General features: G+C 44.2%; 1 protein-coding gene across 1 annotated transcript in view; it reads left to right on the top strand.

The window, feature by feature from the left end:
* erp44 (endoplasmic reticulum protein 44) overlaps nucleotides 1-15,673 on the top strand; it is a 40,709-nt gene that overhangs the window by 21,715 nt on the left and 3,321 nt on the right. Inside the window, exons 6-9 of the mRNA XM_084336245.1 lie at nucleotides 2,464-2,579; nucleotides 3,815-3,989; nucleotides 5,925-6,036; nucleotides 12,211-12,352. Of these exons, the coding sequence (XP_084192371.1) occupies nucleotides 2,464-2,579; nucleotides 3,815-3,989; nucleotides 5,925-6,036; nucleotides 12,211-12,352 (545 nt within the window). The remainder of the gene's footprint in view (nucleotides 1-2,463; nucleotides 2,580-3,814; nucleotides 3,990-5,924; nucleotides 6,037-12,210; nucleotides 12,353-15,673) is intronic.

The raw sequence follows: 15,673 nt of genomic DNA, 5'->3' as shown, positions 1-15,673 counted from the left end.
GAGGTAAGGCCTTTATGTTACGAATCTTGGGGTAATCAGATGTTCCTTTCTCCGCCATCGGAGCGTGTGTGTGTGAGGATCGCGCCGAGAAGCGATTTTTCAGACCCCGCTTCTCTTCGTACATGAGGACACATACTATCGATAATCTAGTGTTTATTTGAAAACGATTCATAAATCAGCCAAAAAATTGTGTTTTGTGTATTCCACTAAAGGGCTATTATCGTGTCTTTCTCTGGAATTACTAGAAATCTCAAACTATACTCGTATTCAAAACGGTATAAAACGGAAATGTACCGATGAAAAAACAATCCGTTTCGTACATGTTGACTGCAAGCAAGGCATTGATAAGCGACGGGTGTATTAGACCCATAGCCATAGCCATAATTTAAGATATAGTTTAAGCATCCGCAAATATCCCCGTCCTCCCATTGATTAAAGTGGTGGCAATCTAGACCTAATTTGGTCATATGGCCGTGGCTCTAGGGCTGGGCGATATAACGATAATTATCGCGATATATTTTAATAATCGATATCGGAAAAAAATCGATTTATTTTATTATTATTATTATAATTTTTTGGTTAAACCCAGAGACAGTGGACAGACTTGTCTTTCTTGCCTGCAACTTAAAGTAATGGCTTTGCTTGTCCAAATGACAATACTGACCAAATTGAGATTTATTTTGTTTGCTTTCTAATGTAAAATACAGTTTGAAACCGTCTGTACACAGTAGGCTATGTGTGCTAGCAGAGCTAGTCTCCAGTCACGAGTCACGGTGCAGAGCTACTACAAAGTAAATGACAACATTCTGTATAGATATACATTTTTTACATTTCCGCTTATTTTAAGTATGTGTACATAGGTATATATTTCCTACATGCATAAAGATATTCACATCCAGGTTTTTCTATTCCAGGGGTTGGAAAAAGAAAGCAATACGCTTGGACCAGCACTCTCCGTATTGCTTTCTTTTTCTATTATACTCGACGGGATTTCAGCACCCAGTGTTATAATTTGTGAGCGCAGTCTATCTTGACTTTTCTATTCCAGGGGTTCCCAAACTTTTCAGGCCGGGACCCAGAAAATAAGGCGTCAGAGAGCCGCGGCCCAATGCACATCGTCAGGCTTTTTTTTTTTTTTTTTTTTGCCAGGCGACCGATTTTTTAAGCCAAATATCACTTCAATCCTATTAAGTTAGTTCAAGTTAGTTATTCATTTATATGTGCTATTTATGAGAGGGCTAACTTGTTGCAAAATAATAATGATAATAATAATAGCCTTATTAAAATACTATTGTTGCTTCGGTTGTTTTCAGCGTTTTATGTGCATAATCTGTAGTTTGAAATGTTCGTTGAAATAAGTAGATTTTTCGTTTTTGTTTATTTATTAAGTTAATATAAAACCATATAGTCACATTTTAGAATACAATAGAATAGAATTTTAGAATACAACTAGAAACACTGTCCTGGCCTGCTTCTAAGTTCAGTGGCCTGACAAAAAAAAAAAAAAAAAACGTTTTTTTGTTTTTTTGAAAATCATCTCGCGGCCCTCCCGTGGCTGCTCGCGGCCCACCTTTGGGTCGCGACCCAGACTTTGGGAACCACTGGGTTAAGCAACTGTCTGACTGTTAGCATGTCAAGTTTGAAAGCTCTTTTTCTTTTTCTTTGGGGGTGTATAACAATCTATCAATTTAACAAGTTTTGCAGTAAAATATTTTTATACAAGAATCCATTTCATATATGGGAGACCTTAGAGATGAGGAAAAACATGCTTGTGTTTTGTTCTACCTCCGGTAGGGGTATCTCAACATTTTGGGGGCATTGTCACTAGGCTATTCCCTCGGACAAACTTTTGCTTGCCATAGGTTAATTCATACACATCTAAAAAAAATAGATTCAGGATCAATCTTTCAAAATGTTCAGTCGCTATCGCTATCAGCTCTATCTTTAATCTTTCAAAATGTTCAGTTGCTATTGCATGCACTCATCTGTGTTTCACTACACACTTGAGTGCATGCTTACCAACTGTTAAGTCTGCAACACTACTATCACAGACATCTAAGAAGGGAGACCCCCCCTTGAATGGCCCTTCTAAGGTTTCTCTCCTCCACACTGCCTGTGGAGCTTTTTTCCCTATTGTTAGGTTTTAGTGAGTTTTTCCTTACCTTCGCGTGGGGTATGTCTGGGAGTGCTTGCATTCTTTCATTTATTTGCATTTATCTTAATTTTTTTTTGGACCTTATGGTGTTCTTGTTTTGTTCTTGACTTGTTTAAAGAAGACCTGTACGGCCCATGGGGACATTAACGTGTGTTGTCGGGCCTTATAAATAAATTTGATTTGATTATGTCTCTTCAGTTTTAGGACAAATTCAACTATGGGGCGGTTGCACACAGACACACGCGACCGAACACACATGCTGTTGTTTAAATAAAATGAACTTCCTCTACCTTTTTCGTTCTCAACAGAGAAGCAAGAGAACCATCATAGGTTACTTTGAAAAGAAGGACTCGGACAACTACCACTCCTTCGAGAAGGTGGCCAACATCCTGCGAGACGACTGCACGTTCATGGCTGCCTTTGGGTGAGTCTGTCACACCGTCTGTCACACCGTCTGTCACACCGTCTGTCACACCGACCGTCTGTCCAGCTGTCCCTTTGTGTCTCCAGGGTATAATGTGACGAGCACACAGCAGGCCATTCTTAAGCACTGTGTTGCTACACACTAAAGCACATGTAAACAGTGAACACACACACAACACATCCTCACTTGCACTCTCTCGCGCACACACCACACAAAATCTCACTTTAAGAAACATAACTGTACATTAGTATAATTATTGTATATAGTACTTTACCTTAATTCTTAAGCTTAGCATTGTATTGTATTTTATTCTTATTACTTTTTAGCATGTCTATTTTATTATCTATTTAATTTGATTATTTGTATCTTTGCACAATCGAGGCGGGCATGGCCACCTTCATTTCACTACATGTCTTGTGTATGTACGTGACAAATAAATCTCTTGAATCACTCACACCAGGAAGCTGCCAGTACAATCTGCAACCACTGCACGGCTCCATTGGAGCAGTTGGGGAAGTGGTGGTGGTATTTCAGTGCCTTGCTCAAGGGCACCTTCCACAACCTAACCCTCCGGAAACAACAAACTATACATTTTCGATAAACTTTTTTTTGGTGTGTTCTGCGGTTTGATAATATCCGTAAATGTTGGTGAGGAATCCCTTTCGGTTGCCCCAAACAACAGCTTAAATGTCACACCTTGGGGAGAGCCAAGGGTCTACGGCCTCCACCCCTCTCTCTACTCTTAAAGGAACACGCCAACATTTTGTTCTTGTCTTCTCCAGAGAGAGACAAGAAGATGGATACCAGTTTCCTCTCTGTGCGTTCAGTAGAAACCTATCTGGCTGCTCGTTAGCCTAGCTTAGCACAATGAATGGAAGAAAGCGGACATGTATGGGTAGCCTAGGCATTGTCCAACTAACACCTCTCCCGAAGGCTAACCGTCCTGTCCGCTTCTATTCATTGTGCTAAGCTAGGCTAAAGTGCAGCCAGATAGCGTTCTACTGAACGCACAGAGAGGAAACTGGTATCTATCTTATTGTCTCTCTCTGAAGAAGACGATAAGCTAATTTCCCAAAATATTGGCGTGTTCCTTTAATCTATATGTACTTTGTATGTTTTCACTATTAAACCTATGTTGATCACGGCGATCAACGACCATAATCGATGAGTTCGGTTCCACCACAATGTTCCGTTCCCCTCCGTTGGTTTAACCCGCCGCCTCTCGTCTCCCGCAGCGACGTGTCCCAGGCCGAGCGGTTCAGCGGGGACAATGTCATCTACAAGCCCATGGGGGAGAGCATCCCCGACATGGTGTACCTGGGCTCGCTCACCAACTTCGACCTGACCTACGCCTGGTCCCAGGATAAGTGTGTCCCCTTGGTCCGCGAGATCACCTTCGAAAATGGAGAGGTTGGTTTCCTCTTTCTTCTACACAGACATACAGTTCGCCACAACTTGAGTGTTGACGTTAAAGCAATACTCTCTATTGGGACTATGCATTGCAACAACATCTTGTGTCTTGTAGTGTTGTCACGATACTGGAATTTCGACTTCGATACGATACCTTGAAAAGTATCGATACTTCGATACCATTTCGATACCAAAAAATATATATATAAATATATATATTTAATTTTAATTTTTTTTATAAACAAATTTAGCTTTTGTTGCTGGTTGATTCTCCTCAGCTTCTCTCTGGTACTATAAGAGAAGATAAATATAACACTTTTAAAACCCTTTGTTTATCTTTAGATCACACATTTAAAAATAACTGTTCATCTCACTTCAATCATTTTTATTGCAAATGCAGAACATGGTATTTTCTCAAGCAGACAGATGTAAACACTGTAATCTGTGTTGCATGTACCTGACAAACTGAACTGTTTGTATTACAGTTAGTAACAGTTTCGATTTTTATTTAGAGAGAGAGAGAGAGAGAGAGAGAGAGAGAGAGAGAGAGAGAGAGGCATTTTAGTAACGTTACATTTTCAACAAGATTGCTGCTATTTAAACACTTCATGGAAACGGTGTAACGTTAACCTTATGTCGACTGTAGTATTGTATGACCTCGACATAACGTTTAAACGTTAACGTTACTCCGTTTCCATGCAGTAATTATAAAAGGTGGCCAGCTAAGCTAACGGCTAGCAGTAGCTAACATTAGCTGATAGCTGTAACGTTACAACGAATCAGCTGTTGATATTATGCGCCATCAGTAGACAACGTATCATGTAATAAACTAGAGTTAATGGTTTAATGCTTCAGTCACAGTGACGTTGAAAGAGCAGCTGTCACGAACCTCTTTCATTTCTTTATGGAGATCCGCGCTGGCACTGCTCTGTAACACCGCTTGCAAATAGCATTGGGGCATTTTTAGCTTGTCCTTCGTTGTTTACTTCAAACCCGAAGTACCTCCAAACAGCACTTCTGCTGTTTTCTTTATCCACAAGCACAAGTTGCGGAGGCTCTGCATTTGCCATCTTCAGCTAAAATGTCTGAAGACGGCTCTGTGAGGGGGAGGGCTGGACTCGGAGGAGGCGGAGGGGCAAGCGTGCTCTGAACAGCGTGTCAACAACTTGCTGTAGAACACTCGCCAGCTGGTACCGATACTGCAGAAAGTATCGGTATTTCGGGAAATGAGTATCGAAGCCGTTTTAAATATTCAGTATCGATGGGGCGCTACGTGGCGTAGTGGGCAAGGCGCTCGCCACGAATGCGGAGACGCTGGGCTCGCCTGTTCCGAGCCCAGCGCTCCACATTGCTTTCAGTTTAGCTGGTCGTTCATACTAATACACATTGGCCGTATTAGGGGGTGGGGATCGGGCGTTGTGGACAGCGACTCCTACAGGTCGGTTGGTGCGCCTGCGCAGTAGAATCAGGAAGTGTCGGGGGCAGCGTGAGCCTCCCACGTGTTACTCCTCACCACTGAGAGATCGAGCTGCGCAGGTGAAAAGATGCGACTGCTGTTACCTCAAGTACCGGAGGGGACTTGTGCTATGTATGACTTAGTCCACATTGCAGCCGGCTTGTGGGAGGCAAGAAACAGCGTTCGTGACAGGGGAGGGTTGAATTGGATGATACGAAATTGGGATGGGAGAAAAATATAGAAAAATGGGAGAAAAAGTGGATAAAAAAAATATATATATTCAGTATCGATATGTATCGATACTTCGATATTTTTGACAACACTAGTGTCTTGTGTGTGCGCGTGCGTGTTTATACTTGTCCAAGTCTCTAGGTCATTGTTCCGTTTCCGGTTACTTCCCTCGGACAAACATTGCCACTGCGATATCACTCTTTATCACTCTTTGACCCACTGTGTGTGTGTGTGTGTGTGTGTTCCAGGAGCTGACTGAAGAGGGGATTCCATTCCTCATCCTGTTCCACGTGAAGGAAGACCCAGACAGCCTGGAGACGTTCCAACATGAAGTGGCCCGCCAGCTCATCGGAGAGAAAGGTAATCGATTCTCTTTTTTCCTGATCACTCGCACAGTCAAAACAGCCATATCACATATAGGGGGAAAGCTTATATCTCTGTGAAAAAGTTCAAGTTCAAGTTCTTTAATAGTTGTCATACAGAAGTACAGAATACTTTCATACAAAATGCTTCTTACTGTTACGCTCCAGAGACTGTGCTAGACAAGATAGTATCAAATAACATAATAACATAATATAGCATGAATTTAGAAGAAGAAAAATGAGGTCACAGTGTTCGGTATAGACATATGTACAATGTTCTGAGTTACCATATAATATACAATACACAATACTATGCAGTGTACTAATGTACAGTACTATCTAGTGCAAAGCAGAAATGGGATGAGGTACAATTTTAGGTACAATTTACAGTAAGGTGTACGAGTTGTAGTGCAATCCTTCATCCATAAATATAAAGTGTGGGGAGTGGGTGCTACAGTGTGTTTGTTTAAAGTGGGTGTGTGCTATAAAGTGTGTGGAGTGGGTGCTACAGTGTGTTTGTTTAAAGTGAGTGTGTGCGTGTGGATGTGTGTGCTATGTGAGTTTGGTGGTTGTTGTTGTGTAGTGTTCATTCATTGTTCGTTTAGCATGCATTAAAGCGTTCCGTCTCCAGACGGATTTCAGTCTTTTTTAATTTTTTTTCCGTCAATTTGATTTGGAGTCTGACGGAATTGGCTACCTGGTATAATATGATTTGTAGATGCGTAGGGCATTTTGACCATTCTAACCAATCAAACGTGAGCTTGATGCACACACGCTGCTCACAGTGCCCTCCCCCTCACAGACCTGTCTTGTCACAGACCCGTATCATTTGCACCGAAGATAGCAAGCGTGCAGGTCCTCTTTTAACACCACTGAAGCATTAAACAATGGCCCAGTAAACTATTCACTTTAGTTTACTACACGAGGCGTTTTCTAACGTTATCTAGCTGGCTAGCTGATAGCTCATAACATAATTGAAATTCGTTTTTGAAGCTGTGGCTAACGTTAGCTAGCTACCGATCTTCGGGTGGCTAACGTTACTGTAACTGTAGCTTGCTAATACGGGCTGTCCTGGCTGGCTAACTTTTACTTTGCAATGGAGTGGAGCTAACTAACTGTACAAATCGATGTGATTGGCTGAGACTGTATTTTGTACGGTTGGCTGCCTGGCTGTTGTGGATTTGGGTAGCCAGCTAGCAGCTAACATCAACTTAACGTCAACACTCTGTTGACACTCTGAGCGAGTTTGCCGACAGCAATGTAACAAACAATATGGTCCGTGCGGAACCATTATCCCCAACACATAGTTATTAGCTAACGTCAGCATAATAACGTTAATGGAAGGAGTAAGCTGGCCACTAAAAAGAAAACACAGTGTTCTCAGACGAAAAGGATGAGCGGCACCACCCAACAAAAGAAAGTGTCGAGAGGAATGGAAGTTTGAAGATAGCAGTATTTCAAGAGACTGGCCAGGCTACAGTATGATGCAGGGACTGTAGACGGTGGTGAGTTGTTAACTTGTTCCGTGTTCCGCAACTATGTCAAAAAGAAAAACAGAAACAACACATTTGTCATTGTCGTGTTACTTCACAGTACAAATATCAACATCACACAGGTGTATCTATAGACGGTCTCCTCCCCACTGTATATTATCTCCATGTATGTATCTTTTTTCTCCCACCCACCCTAATGTACAGTCTCCTCCCCATCATAATGTATATAATCTGTTAGGATCTATGGGTAACAGTACTCTATATTTGCATATCGTATATGTCACAAATGTAACATTACTATATACCTGCAATCTTATATTAACCTATATATCCTATATAACCTATATATCTGCAATCATTACTATATACCTGCAATCCTAAACCTATATATCCTATATAACCTATATATCTGCAATCTGTTAAATATTGATTGATTGTTATAACAGATTGCAGAATGGGTACAATACAGTACAGCTCAATACAATTGTTAAGGGGGTGCAGACCAGAGAAAGACTTTCCTCTTGTTTACATCAGGGTCCCCCATTTTCAATTCATCATAACATATATGACATACATGACATACAGATAGATAATACTGCTACATCTATACATTTATGATTATGACATACCAGATTTACAAATACAGTATTGTTTGTGAAATACAATAGAGTCTAAAAAAGAGAGTATATACATTTGATGAAGAAACTGTACATTGGAGGAGGTTGGGTAGGTTGGGTGGAGGGGGGGGGGACTGTACATTGGAGGTGGTTGGGGGGAGGGTTGGGTAGGCGGGGTGGGGGGGTAACTGTACATTGGATTATCGACTAAACCGAAACAAGTAGGCTCCCTTAAAACGCCAACGCTATTAAAAAGAAATACAGTGGAGGTTAAAATAAGAATATGACTTGGCCTGAAAAAAAGTTCAGTCAGGAGATTTTTTTTTGCTTTAATCCCTGGTTTAGCAGCCTGATGGCCTGGGGATAGAAGCTTCTTCTGAGTCTTTCTGTGCTCGCCTTGAGACTCCGGTATCGCTTGCCTGACCGCAGCAGTTCAAAGAGGTGGCTGGAGTCTTTAATGATTCTCTTAGCCTTGCCCTTGCAACGCTTGTAGTAAATGTTCTGGAGGGTGGGGAGCCCCCCTCCAATTGTGCGTTCGGCTGAACGTGTCACTCTTTGTAGTCTGCTTCGGTCTTGTGCAGTGCTATTCCCAAACCAGGAGGTGATGTTGCCGGTCAAGATGCTCTCTATTGTACATGAGTAGAAGTTCTTAAGGATCTTCTGGCTGACTTGGAACTTCCTTAGGCGCCTGAGGAAGTAGAGGCGTTGTCGTGCCTTCTTCACAACACTGTCAATGTGTGTGGTCCATGTCAAGTCCTCGGATATGTAGGCTCCGAGGTACTTAAAGCTGTTGACTCTCTCAACCGGTGCCCCGTCGATGCTGAGGGGGCTGTAGTCCTTGACCCCCGACCTCCTGAAGTCCACAATCATCTCCTTTTGTTTTGCTGACGTTCAGGGAGAGGCTGTTTTCCTGGCACCATCCCGCCAGGACCTTGACCTCTTCCAGGTAGGCCCTCTCGTCGTTGGCAGAGATCAGGCCCACCACCACTGTGTCGTCAGCAAATTTGATGATTGTATTGCTACTCCGCTGAGCCACACAGTCGTGTGTGTACAGGGAGTAGAGGAGGGGACTCAGAACACAGCCCTGGGGGGCCCCTATGTTGAGGGTGATGGATGAGGAGGTGCAGTTGCCTGCTCTCACCACCTGGGGTCTGCCAGTCAGGAAGTCCAAGACCCACTGGCAGAGGTCATAGCCCAAGCCCAGGTCCCTGAGCTTGGCTATGAGTATGGAGGGGACTATGGTATTGAATGCCGAGCTGTAGTCGATGAATAGCATTCTCACATAGTTCCCCTGCCTCTTGTCCAGGTGTGATGCTGCTGTGTGCAGCACATGGGATATGGCGTCCTCCGTGGACCTGTTGGGGCGGTATGCAAATTGCAGGGGGTCCATGTTGATGGGGAGGGAGGAGCAGATGTAGCCCTTTACTAGCTTCTCAAAGCACTTCATGGCTATGGAGGTGAGAGCTACAGGGCGGTAGTCGTTGAGGCAAGCAGGCTTGGATTTTTTGGGTACAGGGATAATAGTGGACTTCTTCAGGCAGGTGGGGATGACAGCCTGTTCTAAGGACAGGTTAAATATGTCAGTGAATACTGGGGCCAGTTGGTCGGCACAGACTTTTAGGACGCGGCCGGGGATGCCGTCCGGACCTGCTGCCTTCCTGATATTCACTTTTTTAAAGGTCCGCCTCACCTCATGCTCTGTTACCCTGAACACTGCGCCTCCATCAGCAGCCGACCCCCCCCCCCCCCCCCATTGCCGAGGCTTGTGAGCTGGTGTTGTTATTACCAGCATCAAACCTCGCATAGAAGGTATTGAGGTCATTTGCTAAGGAGATGTCACTGTTCAGTTTGAGGGAGGCGCCTTTGTAGTCTGTCATCGTTTTGAGCCCCTGCCACATAGCTCTAGAGTCAGCTTGTTCAAACTGGAGTTCAATTTTATCCCTGTAGCGTCGTTTGGCCTCTGACACTGTCCTCCTTACGTTGTATCGCGCCACCTTGTGGTCATTCATGTTGCCTGCCACTAGGCCGTCGTTGTATGCTTTGGTGCGCTCTCTCAGAGCTTCACGGACGGATTTGTCTACCCAGGGTTTTTGATTTGGGTAAACTTTCATTTTGGTAGTGGGGATTGTTTCTTTCACCCTAGTACAAACATAGTCCAGCACTGTCTCCGTGTAGACATTAATGTTATCTGTGTCGCGGAACACATTCCAGTCTGTGTAGTGAAACACTGACCGGATCGTCTCCTCTGACGTCAGATCCCATTTCTGCACCTCTCGCGAGACTACGGGAGTACTTTTAATTCTCTGTTTGTACTTTGGTGAAAGAAAGATGGACGCGTGATCTGACTTACCAAAGCCACTATCAGAATGAGCCTTGTAGCCACCTTTAAATTGCGTGTAACAGTGATCTAGGATGTTACCGCCTCTGGTGTTGCAAGTCACATGCTGATAGAAGTCAGGCAATACCTTTCTCAGATTGGCGCTATTGAAATCTCCCAGCACTAAAATGGCGGCGTTAACATTCGCCACTTGGATTCTATTTACCTCGTCGTGGAGTCTGGAGAGCGCAACCTTGTTGCTGGCTTGCGGTGGAATATACACTCCGACCAGGACGATCGCCGTTAACTCCCTCGGGAGGAAGAAAGGACGACACTTGATGGTTATATATTCCAGTTCTGGGGAGCAGTGGTTGGATAATTCCTTCATGTTAGTTGGATCGCTCCAATTTTTGTTAAACATGAAGGCAATACCTCCTCCACGTTGTTTACCGGACTCTGCTGATGTCCGATCCTTGCGATGGATAAAGAAGTGATCTGCTGGTAGAATTGCGTGGTCTGGAACCTCCGGTGTGAGCCATGTTTCGGTGAAGCAGAGGACATTGCAGTCCCTAACGTCTCTTTGATATTGAATCCTTGCTCGGATGTCATCCAGTTTATTGTCAATTGATTGTACATTGGCTAGCAATATACTGGGCAGTGGTGTACGGTGGCGTCTGGATCTCAGCCTGTTACGGATCCCAGCCCTCTTCCCTCGCCGTCTGGTTCCTCTGTTCCTGGGGTCCAGGAACAAAGGATCTGGTCCTAATCTCCGGAGAATTTCTTCAGGCCATTGATGCGGTTCGGAAAGCTGGTCCAGAGAGTAGTCCAGTTGGTAAGTTTCCCGTAATCCAATGTCTATGAGTGACTGACGGTCATATACATTAAATGCACCAACAGTTGGTACGAACAAAACTCTAAAAACTATAAATATTAACAAAAGTAAACACAGTCTCGACGGAGCGAACAGAGAGGCAGCCGGTCGGAGCAGCGCCATCATGCAGGTCTGATTATCCTAATACTGGTAAAATAGATTCCTTACCTGAGATCAGATGGTATCCAAATGGATTATTCCAATTCCTGATCGACCATTCCAAAAATCGATCCTTTTATTGATCCCACGCGTATACTGTAAAACAGCATATACACGCTGTGCTGAGGGTCCAACATGAAGCTGATCGGCCCCGGTTACATGCGTGAGAAGTAAAATGTGGAGTCCGGGTTTTTTTCCCCCATGCATTTTCATTGAGTCCAATCCAAAAGGGTGAATTACCATCTGGGAGACGATAGGGGGTGCTTTTTTCACATCTGAGCGCCTGGGGTGGCTGATTTACCAACGGTAGACTCGGTTGATGAAATATGAATTCAGACCGCTAATAAAAATAAAAAAACGAGAAAAAACGAATATTCTCGTTATGGGCATTCAACCCGCGGGGGGTAAACCTGAGAAAACTCTGGTTGGGCATTCAAAGTGTTAATGTTTGACGGGTCGGTACGTAGGCGGGACAGTAGCCTAAAGAGGGTCCGTTTCATCTGTCGACCCTACAAAATCAATTGACCTATCTCAGGCCCCTTTCTCTATTCCTGATCCTCCAATCACAACTGTTGCTTTGTCTGAGGGAAGCAATAGTTGTGATTGGAGGATCAAGAAAAGAGGGCGGGACTTGAGATAGGTCAATTGCGGTTGTGTGTGTGTCCCAAGAGGAAAGGGTATTAAATCCGGTGTCATCCTTCGCTCTCTTCTTCAGGGTCTATAAACTTCCTGCATGCAGACTGCGAAAAGTTCCGGCACCCTCTGCTGCACATCCAGAAGACCCCTGCAGACTGTCCTGTCATCGCCATAGACTCCTTCAGACATATGTATGTCTACCCGGACTTCAAAGACCTGGCGTAAGTACCTCCTCCTCGTCTCACCTGGCCCTCGTTTATGACGGGAGCAGATACTCTCAGGCTGATATCTGGCATTTTGATATAATTGGCATCAGCCGATGACTGCACCCAGATGTTAACTCTCCCCCTTGTGTCAATCCCACAATCAATTGATTCAAAAACCTTTTCAGATAAAATCTTTCGTTGGATACATTTGTTGATTTACAATTATAAGTAGAATGCAGAGTAAATAATCTACTTTGTGTCTCATTTGTTAAAGGTCCAATTATCCCTATTGTAAAAAAAAAAAACTCCTTTTCCTGTGTTTTGCATTGTTTTTCCATAATGAGGGGTTGTCTCAACACTCAAAATACCTACTATATTTGTTGAAAATGAGTACAATATGGGACCTTTAAAGATTTATTTTTAGCGTTTTTCCACCTTTTCCATGGTCAGACATGACCGACAGAGGAGAGGGTGAACGGGAGAAGAAGTGGGGAGGACATGCGACAAATTATTCCCCGGGAGCGGGAGGCGAACCCGGGACGGCCGCATGGGTGTGCGAGGCACTATGCGGTGCGCCCCAATATGGGACCTTTAATATGAAATTGTTGCAAAACAAAACATTACCCCCCCCCCCCCCCCCCACTGCTCTCTAAATATCGGTATCAGCCATAGAGAAACCCATGTCAGTCGACCACTAGATCGGACACCAATCTGAGCTCATTACGATGGCAGCTTAAAATAATGTATGACCTCATGGCGAATAATCTCTTTGATGAACTCGCCATTATAAGACGAGAAGACGGGTGTTGGTGACATCGTAGGGCGTCCGGTATTTACTGCACTGCAGCGCTTTAACACAAGTACCTGTTCAGCGGTCGCTATGAACTAGCTTAGTTGCTTTAGCATCAGCTCAAAAGTGACACGATCTACTTTCTTGCAAACGTCAGACCGGGTGGTTAATTATCTTTTGTGATAACTAGGTTCTTACCGTGTGTGTATATATATATATATATACATCTCCACATCTGTCTGTACATACCTGCATATAATCCTTTACTTATCTGTACATACCCCTTACCTACTCTTACTTCTTACGCTGCTGGGCAGTATGACTAACTACCATACTGTCTTTATATACCTGTATCACTGTACATTGATATTAAAACTCTCTACATACAACAGTTGCACTTTACTGTTACATTTACACTCTGGTTGGATGCCAAACTTATTTTTGTTGTACTGTACTTGTGCTGTATAATGACAATACATTTGATTCTAATGTAACCAACCAGAATACAGAGAAATCCTAATTAAAACAGGTCCTGTGATTGAGCCATTCAAACAGAGAAAAATACATTAACAGGCTGCATGTAAACAATATTATTTCTTAGCTAGCATGGTCACATGGCTAATATTGAAACTGTTCACTAGATTGAACAGTAATATGTTGTTGATTTGCTATCATTTACCACAGTGCCAGCAGTGTGTTACCTTGGCAACAATCCGTATTTCACGCTCTTGCATATCTGATACACCACTGGCTCTGTTCTCGCCACTGCCACACCCACGGGCCGTGTTGCTTAGCAACAGAGCGGTTTGGCTCTGTCCCACAAAGAGTTGGCCAAGTTTGTTTACGTTATCTTTCTGGAAATTACCAGTGAACAGGTACAGCGATTACTCATTCACTCTCCCGCCCAGATTCTCCTACATGTCCGGGGTTTCAAACCCACAACCTTCAAATCAAACATCTGCTCCTCTAAACATTAGGCTACTGATGTCTAGTGTGTGTGTGTGTGTGTGTGTGTGTGTGTGTGTGTGTGTGTGTGTGTGTGTGTGTGTGTGTGTGTGTGTGTGTGTGTGTGTGTGTGTGTGTGTGTGTGTGTGTGTGTGTGTGTGTGTGTGTGTGTGTGTGTGTGTGTGTGTGTGTGTGTGTGTGTGGAGCAATACACAGAATCAAATGATTCAAGTAAATTACACTAACAAATCACAAAAACACAAGTCATGTGCGCACACATATACACACACACACGAGACACAGACAATCAGAAATGTCACACCTCTTTAAAATCGGTCCCCTTATTAATGGCCCAGGCGCCGTAGCTAATGTGACATGATTTGGCACGCGCAATTAGTGCTAAACTAATCCACTCTAATCTAATATAATCTTATTTATTCTGCCCCCACCGCCATTCTGCCTTCCCCAGAGCCCCGAGGACTGACCAACTCTCTATAAGCTAATTACACCCGCCCCACCCCACCCACCCACATACATAAACTGCATGTGGCACACGGCTCATAATCACATTAGTGCGCTGTGGGTGTAGTGTGTTTATATAAATGTGTGTGTTGTGTATATGTGTGTGCTGTTCTCACACACAGGGCTAGCTGGGATTTGGGAGGAGCCCCGTCCTCCTGTGTGGAAGGACCGCAGCCTTGTGACCTTCTGTCAGTAATAAGCACACTTCACAGGACCGGGGATTGATATGGATTAATGTTGCTTCATGACACGAGCCCGGGACGACTAATGCCCAGAAGCATTATTGGTTAATTTCGATGGTTGATCCTTGTCGCGCCCCTCCCTGGGTTCTCCCGGTCTCTTCATTGTCGTTGGCCTTTCTGTGTGGGAATGTGGAGAATAGCTCCTGTCTACGGTTGAAGAATTATATAGAATTGATGTTGATATCGCAATATGCAAGAAGGTAATATTATATCTACCGGTTCTCACTAAGTGTCTCAAACACCTTTCAAAGGTAATGGAGAATAGACTTGTCTGCAATATCTGTTTGAACAATCATAATATGATATTGTGTTGGCGATATTTATTGTTCGTCCTGTGTCATATTGTGGAATTGAATGGCACGTAAAACAGTTATTTAAAATGGCACGTGTCACGTTACCCTGCGGTCCGGCGTGGTGAGCGTCATTAACATGTGGTCCGTGGCGGTCAGGTGGCGTAGCGGAGATTGTGCTCGTCACCAATGCAAGAGGCTGCGGTCTCGACTCCCGGAGAGTCAGCATTGCCTTGGCTCGGGCTGATCGCTATACTAACTCGTTTGGCTGAGTTAGGGGGAGCGGAGCCGTGGGTGGGTCCTGGGCGTTGTGGACAGCGACCCCTACAGTTCGGTCGGGGTGCCTGCACAGCGAGGGTAGGATCTGGAGAGCGGTAGTGCGACCTTCCACACGTTACACTCTCCCAGTGAGAATCTGCGCTGCCAGGCTGGCTGCCGGCTGGCTGCACATGCGTCGGAGGAAAGCATACAGTCTCCGGCCTCTCGGACCAACAGTAGGGGGGAGTGCGCAACAACCAGGAAGGGGTTTGGGAATTGGCATAACGAC

Source organism: Notolepis coatsorum, assembly GCF_963971535.1.
Source record: "Notolepis coatsorum genome assembly, chromosome: 19".
In the NCBI taxonomy this organism is placed as follows: domain Eukaryota; kingdom Metazoa; phylum Chordata; class Actinopteri; order Aulopiformes; family Paralepididae; genus Notolepis; species Notolepis coatsorum.
This window is presented reverse-complemented; position numbering and strand designations above follow the sequence as displayed.